The sequence below is a fragment of the Dipodomys spectabilis genome, unplaced genomic scaffold (assembly GCF_019054845.1).
Source record: "Dipodomys spectabilis isolate Male_0828 unplaced genomic scaffold, ASM1905484v1 ptg000046l, whole genome shotgun sequence".
Lineage (NCBI taxonomy): Eukaryota > Metazoa > Chordata > Mammalia > Rodentia > Heteromyidae > Dipodomys > Dipodomys spectabilis.
In genome coordinates this window covers 10,318,540-10,337,758 of record NW_024870723.1, presented here as the reverse complement: position 1 = coordinate 10,337,758, position 19,219 = coordinate 10,318,540, and the positions used below count along the sequence as shown (strand labels likewise).

The 19,219-nt window shown below is 38.0% G+C and overlaps 1 protein-coding gene across 1 annotated transcript in view; it reads left to right on the top strand.

Moving 5' to 3' along the window:
- Dennd1a (DENN domain containing 1A) overlaps positions 1–19,219 on the top strand; it is a 480,539-nt gene that overhangs the window by 31,285 nt on the left and 430,035 nt on the right. Inside the window, 1 exon segment of the mRNA XM_042678648.1 lies at positions 6,574–6,644. Within this exon segment, the coding sequence (XP_042534582.1) occupies positions 6,574–6,644 (71 nt within the window).

Genomic DNA, 19,219 nt, shown 5'->3' with positions numbered 1-19,219 from the left:
AGCCGATAAGTCATGTACTGGTGGCTCATGACTGTAATCCTAGCTACTCAGGAGGCTGAGATCTGAGGCAGTTTAAAGCCAGCCCAGGCAGCAAAATTAATTGGAGACTGATCTCCAATTAACTATCAAAAAAGCTGGAAATGGAGCTGTGGCACAAAGTGTCACAAGGAGTACTACCAGTACTACTAGCAGAAAAGCTCAGGGACAGTGCCCATGCGCTGAGCTCATCCGCTAAGATCGGCCTCATGCATGTGTGTTGTACCTTGCAGAACAGCAGCTGTATAAACCTGGAACAGGAATGGTGCCTTCAGAGTTTGGTTCATGATAGTTCTTTACTTTGGGCCAGTTTGTCCTCTGTGAGCTTTATTGCTCTCTAACCTGAGACTGATATTATTTAGAGGGAAGGAGTATTGAGGACCTGGGCTAATATTTACAGGGTGTTGAAGATTACCTGAGATAACATATATAAGTGTCTAACAAAGTGGTGAGAGTAGTACGGTAATGGTATTACTATCAGAATTGGAGCATGGTTTGTTTGAAGAACTAGAAGTGATTCTGTATGGTTGGATCTTAGGCTGCAAGATTACAGGAGGTGGGGGCGGGTAGCAAAAATATACTAGGCAGGTGAGCAAGGCTTCAGATCTTGTAGTGTTTAGGAGTGTAAGGCAATTAATAATGTGATATCATGGCAGAACCAGGACATTTCCATGGTAATATGTTAAGATATATCATAAAGCGGTCTGGGAAAACTTGGGTCCATATTGGAAAATTGGCTCTGACTATGGTATTCTCAGCATCATTGCGTGTTCTAAATTAGCAGTGAGTGTTAATAGGATAGAAATAGGATTTTCAGTTCCTTTAGCCAAGTAGTTAAAAATATAAGTTTCTTGAACAGTAATAGGGGAGCAAGCAGTCTCAAGGTGGTCCCTTGAAGTTGATTCAGCCTTCATTGTTTACAGATTTAATGACAGTATAAAGGATTACTTGGCCATTTGCGTTTATAAGAACTATTTTCTATTTTCTATTTTGATTTGCAGTGGAGTAGAATCTGCTTCCATCTGCATTGGCTTCCCTGGCCCTTAAAATAACTTATGTATATTTGTTACATTATATAACTTGTCACAACATTAGTCACCACTTCTTCCATAAGGCAACATGTAAATGGTCATAGATATGCATGACTATAACATAATTATAGACCAAATTGTTCTTAGCATTTTAGTCTTTTGCTATTCTCCCCCCCTCTCTCATTTCTCTATTTCTCTCTCTCTCTCTCTTTCTCTCTCTCTCTGTCTTTTAAGATACTGTTATAATTTTTGGCACCATGTAATGGAACTCTGCCACCTATTTCAACTGTGTAAGTATCTTAGGTGGCTTATTGTTTATTACTTATTGTGGAGTCATGGAGTAACTGGAGAGCAAGAGAGGAAGGATAAGCATCATTCCTTAAATACCTCTTTTCTTTGAAATGCATTGTTCATTGCAAAAGTACTGTTGATGGACTATTGAGGTATACTCTATTTTATATTGTATGTCATACATTATTTGGAAGAACTCCATTAAATTACATTAATGATTCTTAAGAACGTGATCACCAGTCTAGCTACATCAGTATGAGCTGTATGCTTGGTAGAAATGCTAAGTTTTGGGTCCTATCCTACAAACTCTGGAGGTGGGGATGGAATATTTATTTGGTCAGGTATCAAAGAAGCATATGTGGTGTGATACAGTCACTGTTCTCCAGCAGTTAGATGTCAAAGAAGAAGCTTGACCATAGTTACCAAGGTTTGGGGATAAGTATAATTTGGAAAATAAAAGGTGAATAGTATGATGAAAAAGATCTTTCTAAGGAGGGCAAATATAAGCTGAGTCCTGAATTACAGAGTAGTTACCTAGGTGAAGATCAATATAAAAAGAATAGATTTAGGGCTGGGAAGGTGGCTCAGTGGTAGAGCGCTTGCCTTGCATACATGAGGCCCTGGGTTCGATTCCCCAGCACCACATAAGCAAAAATAAAAAAGCTGGAAGTAGCGCTGTGGCTAAAGTGGTAGAGCGCTAGCCTTGAGCTGAAGAGCTGAGGGACAGCGCCCAGGCCCAGAGTTCAGGCCCCATGACTGGACCCCCCCCCCAAAAAAAAAAAAAAAGAAAAGAAAAAAAGAATAGATTTGGAGTGCTTGAGTGATAGAAGAGGCCTAGTGTGGCTGGAGTTCAGTGGGTTTGGAGAGAGAAGTCTAAAATAAAGTTGGAAAACGCTCAGATCATGTAGTTTTTATGAGTTTTCTTTCCCTTTTATTGTTTTATCGTGGAAAAAAGCACATAAAACTTTTCTGCTTTAACCATTTTTTTTGGGGGGGTGGGGAGTCGGTCATGGGCTTCAACTCAGGGCCTGGGCACTGTCTTCCTTGAGCCTCTTTGTGCTCAAGCCTAGTGTTCTACCACCTGAGCCATAGTACCACTTCCAACTTTTTCTGAGTAGTTTATTAGAGATAAGAGTCTCATGAACTTTTTCTGCCCCAGCTGGCTTTGAACTGCGATCCTCAGATCTGTTTCCTGAGTAGCAAGGATTATAGGTGTGAGACATTGGCACCCAGCTGCTTTAACCATTTTTAAGTGTTTAGTTCAATAGTGTTAAGTGTCTCCATATAGTTGTGTACCTATCATCATTATCAAGCTCCAGAACTAGAAGTACAAGTGTGTGGGAAACTTTGAGGATGTTTTTAGCAGAGGGCGCACATAACATAAAAGCATTACTGTCTGCTAAACTGAAGTAAAATCATGAGGGGAGGGGTTGAAATATGGAAACCCATCAGGTGAACAGTGCCGTAATTGAGGGGAGATAAAGGTGATCTGTCAAGGATGCTAGTATTATGGGTGTTGGGAAACACTGAGGTGCTTGGTGTATTTTGATGGCAGAGTCAATGGAATTTGCTGCTTATGGTGACATATAAAGCAATGAGGAGTCAAAGATGATTATTTTTTGCCAGTTTGAAGAACTGGAGATAAAGGTTTAAGGAATAAAAAGCATGTTAAAATTAGAACCATCTAAGACAAGGTATTGAATAGATAGGGAAGTTAGAGCGTGGTAAGAGGTCAGGTTGGAGATAAGATTTTGGGGCTTGTCAGCATATACTTAAGTAATGAAAGCCATAGTACTGAATGAGATCATCTAAATAGTGAGTGTAGACAGAGTCCTCTTGACTAAGTTTTAAAGCAGAACAGCTTACATGAGAAGGAATTAGCAAAGAACAGCTAGGTGGAAGGAAGAGTACCAATAGCATGATGCCCTGGAAGGAAAGAGAAGATGGTGTTTTCAAGGAGCAGGGCAAATCTATCAGCTTTATGAAACACTACAAGGCTTAAACAAACATCAAGAATTTTGCATGGTAGCACAAAGTAGCCATGAGGAGGTCTTTGTTTTTGTTTTTGTTTGTTTTTTTTTTTGTCAGTCATGGGGCTTGAACTCTGGGTCTGGGCGCTGTCCCTGAGCTCTTCAGCTCAAGATGAGCACTCTACCACTTGAGCTACAGCGCCACTTGCCATGAGGAGGTCTTTTTTTGGTGTCTTTGACAAGTTGTTTCAGTGAGTGGGTTCGGAAGTCTGGTTGAGGTGTGTTAAATGAAAAGGACAAGTAGAGAGACAGAGATAGGACATTCTTCATTCATTTAGAGGTATCAGGTCTATACGAAATGTGTTCAGTGTTTTAAAATTTGGTATATAATACCTCATATTTGTGTTTGTTATTTCAAATTTTTTTAAATTTTTTTTATTTTTGTATATTTTCAGCCAATTCTTTTTTTTTTTTTGTCGGTCGTGGGGCTTGAACTCTGGGCCTGGGCACTGTCCCTCAGCTCTTCAGCTCAAGGCCAGCGCTCTACCACTTGAGCTACAGTGCCACTTCCGGTTTTCTGGTGGTTTATTGGAGATAGGAGTCTCACGGTCTCTCCTGCCCGGGCTGGCTTTGAACCGCAATCCTCAGATCTCAGCCTCCTGAGTAGCTAGGATTACAGGCGTGAGCCACCAGCTCCCGGCTGTTATTTCAATTTTAAGGCATAAAACCAAATTTAAGTAATGAGAACTTGAGTGAAAAGGTATGGAAGTTCTGAAGACTGTCCATGGGGTTCTGAAGACATGTAGAACACATTTTGAAAGCAGTTTTAACTCAGAGGAATTCTGAGATGAAATTCAACTAAATGACAAATAGTCTTAAGAAGAATATTTTTAGGATTTGGAGGGAGCTTTTCTTGAAGCTTTTCAGATTATACTACCTATTATTTATGAAAGATAACCTGAGAGCCTTCCTTTCCTTTCATCAGATGCTCTCCCTTGGGATCCTGAGTGAAAGGAATGTCTCTATGTGGTATTTTTCCACAAATGTTTGGTGCCAAAGGGTGCTAACTTTGTCAGTCATATTGTACTCTCTCACAGGGAAAGAGTTTTAAAAAGTCCTTCTTGAAACTTTAGTTTATTTTTCTTTTTGAGTAAGATACTCTTGATTTAGTGTGTGATTTTTGTGTGTGTGGGACTATATCTGACAAGGTATATTTAAGTGTTTTGAATTTGAAAGCAGTCAACTCTTTTTTCAAGGCACTTATTTACAGCTTTTAAAAGTCCACATTTTTCTTCAGTGAAAGAAAAATAAACGATTATTCTTTGTAAGAGAAATAGCTAGCTTCCCAATTTAGAAAACAAATTTTTCTTCTAAGAAAGTAGAGGGCAGCCAGATGCCCGTGGCTCACACCTGTGATCCAAGCTACTCAGGAGGCTGAGATCTGAGGATTGTGGTTCAAAACCAGCTCCTGCAGGAAAGCCTGTGAGGCTCTTCTCTCCAATAAACCACCAGAAAACCAGAAGTGGCACTGTAGCTCAAGTGGTAGAGCCTTGTGTGAAGAGCTGAGGGACGGTGCCCAGGCCCAGAGTTCAAGCCCTACAACTGACAAAAAAAAAAAAAAGAAAAAGAAAAAAGAAAAAAAGAAAGTAGAGGGCATATTACCATAAAAAACTCAGATGTCATTATTTATTACATAAACCATTATTTTGTATATTAGGAAGAAAAATGCTCCATTTGCAATTGTAAAATGCTATAGGTTGTAAGCATGTGAAAGCATGAACTATCAAAATTGATGTGAGAGTCAATGAAACAGAATTTAAGCACCAGGAGGTGGGAATTCTGGGCCTGCCTGTGTTTCTAATTAGTTGTGGAACCTTAGACAAGGTATTTAGATGCTCTGTGCCACTGGTTCCTCACCTGTGTGCTCCCAACACACCCACTTCCCAAGATTATGATGAGGATAACATGAAATAACACAATTGTTTTGGAAATTAGATTTTACTGGAAAATTCAGAGCATTTCTTTAAATTTAAACCCTTATATACTACAAAGCAACTCAGAAAGTTCCTTATTGAGCTTGTCAGTTTTAAAATAGATTTAGGGGGGAGTTGGGGAGGGGAGGGAAAGCGGGAGAAAAATGAGGGACCAGATAACAAGTTTGGCAAGAATGTACTTATTACCTTACTTATATAACTGCAACCCCTTGGTATATCACCTTGACAATAAAAAAATGAAATTTGAATATCTAAAAAATAGATTTAAGTTATTAATATTTGAAAGCATAACATCTTGCTGAGTGGTTTTTATTCAATCTGTAAATCTGTAGTTTTGAAATTAAAGAGAGAATATAAAAATAATATAACCACAGTATTGTTATCATTTAGAATTAATTCTGAAATGTAAATATTTATCATATAAGACATAAGAATATCAAAACATAGAGAAACATGAGTATTTTATCACATAAAAAAGTAAATGAGGGTTGAGAAGGTGGCTCAGTGGTAGAGCGCTTGCCTTGCATGCATGAGGCCCTGGGTTCGATTCCTCAGCACCACATAAGCAAAAAGAAAAAAGCTGGAAGTGGCACTGTGGCTCAAGTAGTAGAGCGCTAGCCTTGAGCTGAAGAGCTGAGGGACAGCGCCCAGACCCAGAGTTCAGGCCCCACGACTGGACCCAAAAAAAAAAAAAAAAAAAGTAAATGAGTATAATAGTGAACATTAACACATGCCAGTATCAGTACTAGTGAAGATCCCTTTATGTGTTCAGTATAGATTGGCATTCCATCTTAATCTTTTAATATAGGATACTACTTCTCTTATTTCAGTCTTTAAAACCTCTACATAGCAAGCTAGTTTTGTTATAGAGTTTTTTATTCTGGGGTGTGGAAGAGAGGGCTTCATTGTACTAGAATTGCCTTAATCTGAATTTCCTCAAAATTCTTCCCTCATTGGTTTTGGAGATTCAGCTGTGGATATCAGAACTAATGACTGGCAGACTGCAGTAATAGCTAACTTATTATATATTATCCCTAGATAATTTTTGTGTTTTTTCTTAGGTTTCATAATAATTCTTCTAGTTAGATAATTTTTATTTTGTAGATCACGAAGACTTTGGTTCAGAAGTAGCTTGTTCATTAAGTTGTGGAACTAATGATTTTAATCAAGATCTGTTTTATACCATAGCTTATATGTTTTGCTAATGCTGCTTCAGTTCTTGCTAATAATCACGATCTATTTCTTTTGTAGGCAAAACCCAGAAACCACATTTGAAGTGTATGTGGAAGTGGCCTATCCTAGGACAGGTGGCAATCTTTCAGGTACTTTGCTTATTCAATTATGATATGGTGTTTATTGTATAAGATAGCCACATACATGGAAAATATGTGAATGATCTCTTAATGAACTGTTAACAATTTTTAGGCATGTTTTAAAGTGCCTGTCTCCTTTTCTCATGCCCATATCATCACAGGAATGGAGAGTAAATAGTTTGAATTGAGTCACTGCCTTAGCAGGCTTGTAGTATAGCTCTATTCATTGTAATCATTGAGTCTTGGTTTGCATCTGTCACAGATGCCTTACTAATGAGCAAGGCTTAGAATTACGTTATAGGATGCAAACTAATAGAAAGGGAATTCTTGGCTGCTAAACTGAAAGGAGATGCTTGAAACAGGGCCTTTTTTGGGGGGGGGGGCAAATCTCTACTTTGAAAAGAAGGTTGGAGAAGAGGAAACATATCTCAGATTAGTTTTTGGTCTAATTTGGATATATATTCCTAAACAACATGGTCTTTGGTAAGATTAGGATATCTTGTGCTGGTTGTATGTAGCACTTCTTAATCAAGATCTTTCTTGGTTAATGAAAAAAAAGTTGATATAGTGTTCTTTTGCTTTGTGAACTTTAACAAATATTAGGGACTCTAGGTCCCCATAAACAGACACCTGCATGTAGTGTTTGGTGTTTAGGAAGAGTGAGTGTATTTAGATTTGAAACTTTGAATGATTCCCACTGATCTCCTCAAATTTTCAGGTTCCGTTTTCATGTATGTGCATTGAATATTATGACTGTATTCACCCATCATTCCTTTTCCATTAGTTTGTCTCCTCCCTTTAATCCCTTCTCTCCTCAGGTAAGACATGCTTTAGCATCCTAGTATTCATTTTGTTAAATAGTTTTCTTCTTTTATAGTGCCTGTTCAAGTCCCTTGCCCATTTTTTTTTAAAAGTTCCTTTTTATTTTGCCATCATTGATACATATTGTTTACATATAATGATACATATTGTTTACATATAATGGATATTATTATTTAGTGCAGATGTCTTCTCAAAACATCTTGGTTGTAATATAGTATAATATAGTCCTACCAGTGTGAAGATACTTTTTTTCTAAAACAATTTATGTTTTTACCTTTCATATTTAGGTATTTGCTGAAGATTTTAGTTTTCTGGTAGATTATTAATAGTTAAGCTCTAAATTTGCTTCCTTATTCATGATTTGTAAAAGTTGGTTTTTACTAACTGTAAGGTTTGTTATGCCTCTAATAAAAACATACTTTATACAGTGATCAGGTATTTCAAATAGTACTTAAAAATTAGCTGGTATTTGGAAGTGATATGTGAGGAAAGGCTGATGGGAAATAATTCTAACTTTAAAAGACAGCTTTTTGGTCTATCAATTAAGGACTATCTTGTGACATCCATGGAAGAGCCAAGTGATCTCTTAGTTCTACTTAGAGATTGCATTAAGAACTCTAACATTGAAGGGAATATCTGTTAAAGATTTTACAAATAAAGTTTGGGCACACAAATGAAACTGGTTCTGCTTACTTTCTTGGGAAATGTGTTCAATTTCATAGTTGCTGTTACCAATGAATAAGATGCTACTGAATATTTGATTATAGACACCTTTGTCTGCTTCTGTTACCTTCTTGTATTTAATAAGACTTGTATGTTTGTCTTTTCCTGATTTTTCTTGCTGCATTATTTTTGCAATTTTAGATGATTGCGAAGAATCTGTCTTATGATTAAGTCTTTTGTTCCTTGGATCTGTATCTCTAATGTGTGCCAAAGTATCTGGGCAAACTTAGATATAAGCCTATACAGTACTAGTGTCTGGGCATAATCTTCTCTTTGAAGTTTGTTTGCATCCCCCTGGAGGGATTAAATCCCTGCTGTGAGAAGGTGGGTTAGAAAGCACTGAAACTACTTTATGGGTCTTTAATTGGAAGACTTAGTACACATTTTGTTCTAAAAACTTCTGTGGGAGTTTCAGTCTTACAATTTTTGCATACTGTGGTATGTTATGTTCTCATGGCGAAGAAAAAAAATATATATACTAAGGGTTTTCTTGAGGCATTTAATAAAACATTGGCAGATTATTCTAGTGTGTATTATTTTACTTTTCATCTTTAAATTTTCAGTAGCTTGCTTAGTAATTAATTCTTGGGGTATGCATAAAATTAAAAAAATGAACAATTGCAAAGAAGAGAGAAAAGTAATGCCTACTGTTACTATTTCTATTTATTTCCTTGTTTCTGTGTGTGTTTGTGTGTATGTATATAGATAACATACATAACTTTTTTTCCGAACTGTACCTGTATGTGTTTTTCTTGCTCCCTCAATTAGACCTTAAGCTTTACCTAAAATTGTTTATTATATACCTTTGGAAAAAAGCATATTAGGTGTTATGATCATATTAAGTGGGTATACAATATTATAGTTGGATATTTATATTACTTCTAAGATTCTGTTGTGTTGCCAATCTAATGATACCATTATGGTTTGGTTTAATACTTATCATTTGTGTATCTGATTAGACAAAAATTGAATTTTGAGTAAATCTTTTATCTGCTTTTTTTTTTCCCCTGATTCTGGAGCTTGAACTCATGGCCTAAGTGCTGTCCCTTTGCTTTTTCACTCAGGGTTTGTGATCTTGAGCCACAGCTCTACCTTTTGGTTTTTTAATGGTTAATTGGAGATAAAAGAGTCTTATGGATTTTTCTGCCTGGGCTGGCTTTGCACCATAATTCTCAGATCTCAGCTACCTGAGTACCTAAGATTACAGGCTTGAGTCACCCATGCCCAGCTCTGTTCTTTTTTTTTTTTTTTTTGTCGGTCGTGGGGCTTGAACTCTGGGCCTGGGCGCTGTCCCTCAGCTCTTCAGCTCAAGGCGAGCGCTCTACCACTTGAGCTACAGCGCCACTTCCTGTTTTCTGGTGGTTTATTGGAGATAGGAGTCTCACGGTTTCTCCTGCCTGGGCTGGCTTTGAACCATGATCCTCAGATCTCAGCCTCCTGAGTAGCTAGGATTACAGGCGTGAGCCACCAGCGCCTTGCTCCAGCTCTGTTCTTAATTAAAAAAAAATTAATTTCCTCTATCTTCTTTCCCTACTTTCCTTCCTTCCCTCCTTCCCTTGCTTCCCTCCTTCTCTTGCTTCCCTCCTTCTTTCTTGTCTTTTCTTTCTTATTTTGCCAAATTCCATTTTTGTATACTCTAGTTGGTATATTTATTTAGGAATTCCATAAGGATCCCAAGGGGGTCAATCTCATGCTGTGAAAGCTTCCAAGGCTGAATTCAGTCTGTGACCAAAGGTCTCAGAAGAGGGTGCTCTTGCAAGAGAGATTAGCCTGCATGCTCCCATGATCAGATGGTTCTAGCCATGCAGAAACTCTGGAATGCATTTTCAACAAAAGTGTCTCATTACAGCTGGCACCTCCGAGCCTGCTGTGGGCACTCTTTCTGGGTAGATGGGAGAGTGGCAGCACTGGGTTCTTCATGGCCAATCTGCAGAACCACCTTTTCTTGTTTCCAGTCCTCTTCCAGCATTTTTAGTGCATTAGCTCCATGACCACTTTTTAAAAGAAAGGGATAGACAAGCTGAGAAACTCTTAGGAGGATTTTATGAAAGCACTGTAATAGGCATAGTGCTTTGATAATTGAATTGTTCAGCCATCTGGGTGTTACACAAAATCTCTTTTAAATAATTATTTAAAATTGCTTTAAGACAATTTTCCACATTTCTGTATTAGTAGGATCATGAATAAAATTGGCATTTTAATTGACATTTTGCTGACATAAGTTATCTAAAGCCAGATTTGTTATTCTCAACGTTAGCTTTTATCTTACAGGACTGTAATTGTGCAAGTTTTGTTTGAAGCTGTGGTCACAGTGAATTCTCAATATTATTAGACATTAAAACACTTTTTAAACTTATATTATTCCATCTGTCTAGAAATGATTGTGTGTGTATGTGTGTGTATGTGCTTGTGAAATGCATACATAGGTGGAGAAGCTCATTTGAGAGTCAATTTTTGTTCCAGATTAAATATTCTTGAGAAACGTTACCTGAATTCATCAGCTTATTCTTTTTTTAACAATCATAAAGATAATGAATTATAACAGACTCAAAGAATGGTAATAAAAGCTGGGTGCAGGTGGCTCATGCCTGTAATCCTAGTTACTCAGGAGGCTGAGATTTGAGGATTGCAGTTTGAAACCAGCCTGGGCAGAAAAGTCCATGAGACTCTTTTTTTTTTTTTGGTCCAGTTGTGGGGCCTGAACTCTGGGCCTGGGCGCTGTCCCTCAGCTCTTCAGCTCAAGGCTAGCGCTCTACCACTTGAGCCACAGCGCCACTTCCGGGTTTTTTCTTTTTGCTTATGTGGTGCTGAGGAATCGAACCCAGGGCCTCATGCATGCAAGGCAAGGGCTCTACCACTGAGCCAACTTCCCAGCCCTCCGTGAGACTCTTATCTCCAATTAAGTACTCAGAAAAAGCCAGAAGTGGTGCCTGGGCTCAAGTATTAGAACATAAGCCTTGAGCAAAAGAGGCACTGGGACCGTGTGTAGGCCCTGCGTTAAAGCCTCAGGACCAGCAAAAACAAACAAACAAACAAAAACAAAAAACAAGAATGGTAATAAAATAGCTAACTTTTTTTTATGTGTGTATGTGCTGGCCCTGGGGCTTGAACTCAGTCTGGGTACTATCCCTTAGCTTTTTCCCTGAAATCTGTCACACTATTACTTGAGCCACAGTTCCACTTTTGGTGGTTAATCAAAGATAAAGAGTCTCCCATACTTTCCTGCTCTGGCTGGCTTCAAACCACAATCTGCATATATGTCAATCTCCTGAGTAACTAGGATTCCAGGTGTGGGCCATATTGATGCACTGCAAAATAATGAACTTTTATTGAGTTGTTATATTTCTCTCTGTTTCTCTTTCTCTTTATTTCTCTCTTTCTGAAACTACTGGGGTTCGAATTCAAGGCTTCATACTTGCTAGCCAAGTGCTCAAGCATTTGAGCCATGGCTCCATCCCAGAAAAAAGGCTTCCCCAGTCATATTTTTTACTGTAACTTTAAAACAGGTCTCAAGTTTGAGGAAAGTGAAGTTCAAAGAAGGTGGACTTGCCAAGTTTGGACAACTTCCAAGCTTAGAATCAACTTTTTTTGTGTGTGCCAATACCATGGTTTGAACTCAGGGTAGCTTCACTTGCTTGTTTGCTCATGGCTGGTGCTCTTACCACTTGAGCCATGCATCTAGTACATTGGAGATGGATTCTCAATGGACTTTTATGCCCAGGTTGGCTTCAAACCACAATATTCTGCTCTCTAACTCCTGAATAGCCAGGATTGTAAGTGTGAGCCACTGATGCCAGGTTGATACCTTGTTAATAGTTTTCATTTTGAAATTTTCACATATGTGTATGATATATTTTGGTAATACCTGTCCTTTCAGCTATCTCTTTCTCTTCCCGTATTCAGTAGAACGAGTATTTTAACTTCATTTGGTGAGGCATTTTCAAATTGCTGTACAAGCAATCAGTGATGAGGATTTTAAAAAACAAAACCTGAGGTAATATTAATGTAGGGAAAGAGAAGTCACTTGTGTTAAAAAGTGGAGTTTTATGAGTTATACAAGAGATTCTTACAAGTCTCTGGTAAGTCAGCACCATTTTCTTTTCTTCTCTTGAATTTTCCAGTGAAAGTGATTTTTTCTCATGGAGTATTAGGTATGAACTTTGTTTTTTCTTAGTATAATTGGAATAAATTTCCATTCACTAAGAATAAATTATTAAAAACGGTTTTGCAATTTTCCCAAAGTCTAAGTATTTGACATGCTGGTTTGAAAAAGTCTGATTTAGGATACAGGTGTGGGATACTTCATCTCATTGTATTTAATTTGATTTTTATTTTAAAATAATAGTTTTATTTTGTTATTTTTGGGCCTGTACCGGAATTTGAACTCAGGGCTTTGTGCTCTCTGCTTTTTTGCTCACTGTTAGCACTCTACCATTTGAGTTATGCCTTCACTTCCCTTTTTTTATTGTTTTGAGACTGGATTTCACTATGCAGCCCATGCTGTTGTGCCTTAGCCTCCTGAGTAGTGGGATTACAGCCTATACCATCATGCCCAGCTCTCACTGTGTTTTTTAAACTGATTTGGTAAAAGTCAGAGTAACTTTCAGAATTGTAGTGGAACTTGTTTCTTTTACTTAAAATTGCTATGATAATGATTATTTCTTTAAACCAGAAGTGAGTCCAGTGAGAGCTCATTATAATAAAACATTTCTCCATCACCTAATGAAGTTAGAAGTGCTATGTCAAGTATATAGGTATGAAAACAGGGCTCCATGAGAACAGAAATTATGTCTTCATTGTATCTGTATAGTTCAGAAGCTAGATAAGTGCCTGGTAAATAATAGGCTTTCAAATACTGAATGATTAAAGCTTAGAATGGGAAGTGAGTTGTCTAGACAACAGAATTAGGACTTGAATTCTAGTCTGATTATATTCATATAAAAATTTTATGAAGACAATCACATGAGTTTTGTGTGTGTGTGTGTGTGTATGTGTGTGTGTGTGTGTGTGTGTGTGTGTCTGTGTGCGCATGCACGTGTACTTGGTTTACAGTGTTAGGCTATTAGCTTTTTAGGTAGACCAGGAGTTCATTGATGTACTTAACCTTAAAATCTATGCAAGCAGTGAGTTCATTGACATTTTTTTGCCAGTCTTGGGGCTTGAACTCAGGGTATGGGTGCTGTCCCTGAGCCTCTTCATGTTCCAGCATGCTAGAACACTTGAGTCACAGCACCACTTTGGGCTTTTTTTTGAGTAGTTTATTGGAGATAAGAGTCTTAGGACTTTTCTGTCTGGGATGGCTTTGAATTGTGATCCTCAGATCTCAGCTTCTGAGTAGCTAGGATTACAGGTGTGAGCCACTGGCATTAGCTTCACTTAATTTTTTTTTTTTTTTGGTCTGGTCATGGGGCCTGAACTCTGGGCCTGGGCGCTGTCCCTCAGCTCTTCAGCTCAAGGCTAGTGCTCTACCGCTTGAGCCCCAGTGCCACTTCCAGCTTTTTTTTTTTTTTCTGCTTATGTGGTGCTGAGGAATCGAACCCAGGGCCTCATGCATGCAAGGCAAGCGCTCTACCACTGAGCCACCTTCCCAGCCCAATTTTTTTTTTTTTTCAATAGATTGTTGGCTGGGTGTTGGTGGCTCATACCTTTAATCTTAGCTACTCAGCATACTGAGATCTGAAGATTATGGTTCCAAGCCACCCCAGGCAGAAATGGATCTTGAATTAGTCACCAAAAACCCCAGAAGTGGAGCTGAGGCTCAAGTGAGAGTGCTAGCCTTGAGCAGAAAAGCTCAGGGACAGTGCCCAGCCAGAACTGGTACACCCGTTCCCCCCCCCCCCCCCCCCCAAGGGGAGAAAAAAAAAAGATTGCTCTGTGTATGTGTGTGTGTGATTGTGTGTGTGTGTGTGTGTTGTGGTAGCTTGAACTCAGGGCTTCAAAGCTAGTGCTCTGCCTCTTTGAGTCACAGTGCCACTTCTGTGGTTAATTGGAGATAATAGTCTTATCAGGACTTTTAAGCCTGGGCTGGCTTTGAACAGCAGTCCTCAGATCTCAGCCTCCTGAGTAGCTAGGATTACAAATGTGAATCATTGGCACTCAGCTTGTGTGTACTTTTGAATTTTAAAAACAAGTCCCCTACAAGTGCCAGAGCTACATTCTCTGAGAACCAGTTATGAAATAACCCCTGTTTTCACTGTATTTGATGTTATAATTTGTGGAGGGGAAGGGAAAAAACAAATTGTTTAAATAGGGATACAGGTGGACCCATTGCAACAATGAGACATACAAGTCGTTATGTTGAAAACGAACTTTACAACTTTGGTGGGGGGCAGGGGGAGGAGGGCTGGGGTGGTCGGGGGAGGAAAGGATGGGAAGGGGAAACAAAGGAGGAGGCTACAATGCTTGATAAGAAATGTACTCATTATCTTGCCCATGTAATTGTAACCCCTCTGTACGGTATTTTCACACACACACAAAAAAAGTTAAAAAAAAAAGAAAAAAAGAAAAAAGGGGGCACAAATAGCACCTTAATGCAGTTGCAAGGATTAAATGGGAATGCATGATGCATGGGACCTGAAAAGTTTTTTAGAAATGTGAGCTGTTGTTATTTGAATTATTTTAGTTTAAGGCAAGAGTTTATATATCTGTAGAACTCTGCTCCTAAGTAACCATTATCAACTAAACATTGCTGACAAACAGTAAGTTAAAATAACTTAACCCAAGTATACTTCTGAGTCCCTGCATTAAAACTTAAATCCTTTATTTAGAGAAAGACTTTTAGCTTATACCTTAAGTGCTTTTGGTATGGCTGGAGGATTTGTCTGTATTATGGTGCAAAGCAAGTTAGTGATTATGTTACTAATGTTAAATCATTGTATTGGTTTGGTTAGTTTCTTTTCATTATAAATGGCAACAGCTAAAGCTGACTTTCACATAAAAGGAAATTTATTGGTTCCAAAGACAGAGTCTTGTAGTGGTTTCACTAAATCTACATCTTCTATTCATGCTTTCAGAAACTTGCCTTATCTTTATCTCATGATCCTCTGTCTTCTTTATTTAGTTCATTTCTGGACAAGTGCTCCTAATACAATGGCAAAGATATCTTCTAATGAATCCAGCCTTATGTTCTACCAATTTAACTAGTATTTTGAGCCATAGTCTTAAGGTTGAGTGTAATAGGCTTATTTGGCTCATGTGCCCATTCTCCATTTGTTGGTGGATGAAGGAATGTGTGTGTGTGTGTGTGTGTGTGTGTGTGTGTGTGTGTGTGTGTGTGTGTGTGTGTTAATCAGTGTTACCTGGATCCCATAGTCTAAGAAGGGGGTATAGTAGTTCTTCAGAGGAAAGTCTGGGTCTAGTACTAGAGGAAGAAAGGTTGGATATGGAAAAGAGTATGTGTTCATTGCAGCCATCAAGAAAAATGAACATTCATGATATTCTTTTCAAAAAAGCAAAGAAATGCATAATCTGGTTTGGAAACACTTTCAATGGAAATGATTGAAGTTTCAATGATTAGGGATGTAGATTATTCCTGGGTTATGGTGGCTCACATCTGTAATCCTAGCTACTCAGGAGGCTGATATCTGACAATTGAGATTCTAATCTAGCTAGGGCAGGAAGCTGTGAGTCTTTAGCCACCAAAAAGCTGGAAGTTGAGCCATGGCTCAAGTGGTAGAGTGATAGCTATGAGCACAAAAGCTTAGGGGCAATACTTAGGCTCTGAGTTCAAGCCCCAGAATAGGAAAGAAAGAAAGAAAGAAAAAGAGAAAGAAAGAAAGGAAAGGAGGAAGGAAGGAAAGAAAGAAAGAAAGAAAAAGAAAATGAAAAATACGTGTAGATCTTCAGCTTTCTTGAACAACTTTCTTGAAAACTACCATATACCAGATAAAGTTGATTTTCCAGGAATTACTTGATTGCAACATTATCACCAATCTAATTCTTTTTTTTTTTTGCCAGCTCTGGGACTTGAACTCAGGGCCTGGTCATTGTCCCTGAGCTTCTTCTGCTCTAGGCTAGCATTCTACTATTATAGCACCACTTCCAGATTTTTCTGTTTATGTAGTACTGAGGAATTGAACCAAGGGGTTCATGGATGCAAGGAAAGCACTCTACCACTAAGCCACATTCCCAGCCCCTCATCCATCTAATTCTTAATTCACCTGTTCTTCACACATTCACTGTAGGCTCAGCACTGTGCAGGACTATAAAATGTGGAGTGCTAGCTCTACAAAACAAACTAGGTCGTATGTTTTAAATGCTTAGAAGACTTTGAAGAAAATGAAGAAAAAAAAACCCAAAAAACCCCCCAAAACCCTAAAAATCTTTAGGAAGTTGTATTCTAGCTTTTGAACTTCTTTTGGTATTATTTTACAACACATTTTGCATCTCATCCTTTTGGTTACATTGAAAACATGCAGTCTGCCAAAGGCTTTCATTAGAAAAAAAAAGCTTTACTGAAGATATCACCATGAGCTTGCTTTGCCCAGCAGGAGACTTTAATAAGTTGCTCAATTTAAAGACAGTTTTTTTTTTTAACCTTTAATGTGTTCATAGGCATTAGAAATTGCAGCTATCATGAAATCCTATTTGAGGAGAAAATAGATTCACATTAATTGCTGCCTAGATGATAACAATGTCATTAAGTAACTGAGGATACTTTATAATAAAAACAATGTAATGGCAAGTCTGTAGGCTTTGAGTTCAGATTCTTTTGCCACTTATTAATTGTTTGACCTTGGGAAAGTTTTTTAAACCGAGTTCTAGCTGGCCCATTGTCCAAATGGTACTTTTATCTACTTGGTGGGTTGTTTTGTAGATTAGTGATATGTATTAAAACATCTTAACACTGGACCAGGTACAATCTAGGCATGCTTGTGTAGTGATAGCATCATCCCTAAATTAAAACAACAACAACAAAAAAAAACTTTCTGCAACTATGATGTCAGTAAGAGATTAAATCTTTTGATACATAATATAATGATTGTTACATGAAAGATATGAAAATTTGCCTGGTTCACAGTTGTAATCCTAGTTACTCAGAAGGCTGAGATCTGAGGATAGAGGTTCAAAGCCAGTCTGGTCAAGAGAGTTTGTGAGATAACAGAAAACCAAAAGTGGAGTTGTGGCTTAGTGATAGAGTGCTGGCCTTGAGCATAAAAACTCCGGGACAACACCCATGCCATGAATGCAAGCCCCATGACTGACCATTAAAAAAAAAAAAAAGACATGAAAACTTACTTGATGAAAAGAAAATTGTCTGAATTGATTGACTTTCTTATTTATAAAATATAGGATTTATTCTGAATTGTTCTCAGAATACCACTTTGGGCACTTTAACAATTTGTGATCAACCTGTAGTTTTTTGGTTTTTAGTTTTTTTTTCTTCCATTTATATATCACAGTTCAACAATAACCCAGTGATCAGTGCTCAGTTTCCAGAATTTTTAAACTGTTCATTTGTGAGATGATCTAGATCTGAAAAAAAATTAAACTAGTATCAGAGATTTACTAAAACAGCTCATTTCTGGAATATGGTCTCTAGTCATTTAGCCCAGCTTTCTGTCCTAAGCAATAATAACCTCTCATACTCAGAATTGGCTTCTTAGACATCAAAGGAAATTTCCATTAATTTGTAAGGTTTTACTTATCTTGAAAGAAAAAAACTGTATCTGGAAAGAAAAACTGACAAGAATATTTGGGATTTACTACACAGATTAAAATGAAAAATACTGTATTTTCATCATGCTCTTCAATGAAGTTGAAAAGCAGCTAAGCAACAAACATTTAATTTATTCTCCTTTCCTACTAAATGTTTTTGGTTAATAAAACGCATCTCCCTGGAAGATACATCCTCCTCCAATATGATATAGTGAAATTTGATCTCAATCAGATTTATTTCTGAATGGATTGTATGACTTCGTATTAATGACTTAAGAAGCTCTCTTTCTTAGTTTCTTGAACTATAAAATGGGAATGGTGATAATACAGTATTGTGAGGATTAAATGAGAGAGAGGAAAAAAAACCACATACCTCTCTTTGAAGAAAAATGATTTGGACTGTTTTTGTTTCTTCAAACTAGCAACTGAGGATCATCAGGAGTCTGACCTGGTGGAGCATCAGCTGCTATATGGTGGGCTTTGTGATTTTGTTTATTTGGTAGCAGGGTATTGAGTTGATCCTAAGGGAGTTCCTGGCCCAGGGCCTTTGAGAAAGCTTCACTCAGTTTCTTCCTTGCCTCCAGCTTCCCCAGAAGTCCAATTTAGGCCTTTAAACAATTTCTTAAACCTCTGTGTGGACCCTGGAACAATTTTACCTAATTTCTCTTATGGGGGCTGGGAATATAGCTTTGTGGTAGAGTGCTTGCCTGGCATGCATGAAGCCCTGGATTTGATTCCTCAGTATCACATAAACAAAATTTCTCTTGTGTTTGCTAAGTGGAGATGCAAGTGATTCAAGGTTTTATTTGTGCTTCTCTAGGACTGTTAAAGGATAAAAGTTCATGTCTAAACCTAGTGTAAACTGACGTATGAAACTGAACTCTATTTCCCCCCCTTGTTTTGAAAAACAAGGGGGGGAAATATCACTGATTGAAGTGGAACCAGACGTGAAAAACACAGTTCAAGTCCAGCCTGGGCAAAAAGTACCTGAGATTCCATTTCACCCAATAATAACCTGGATGCAGAGGTGTGCACCTGCCATCCCAGCTTAAATAGTATCAAGGTCTAGGCCAGCCTGAGGATAAGTATGTGAGACCCATTCAACAAACAAACAAACAAAAAACAAGCACAAACAGCTAGAGGCATGGCTTAAGTTATAGAGCACCTGCCTTCACAAGTGCAAGGTCCTGAGTACACACCCTAGTATTGCCTTCCTCCATCACAATTCATCCATCCAACAATTATCCTAAGTCGGCTTGTGGGTAGGTGTTAGAGATGGGTCCTAGAAGAAGGAAAGCATTTGCGCAGTCATGAAGGAATATTTGTTTATGCTTTTATTAATAAAAATATACCTTTCTGATTAGTTTGAGGGAGATCTGTGC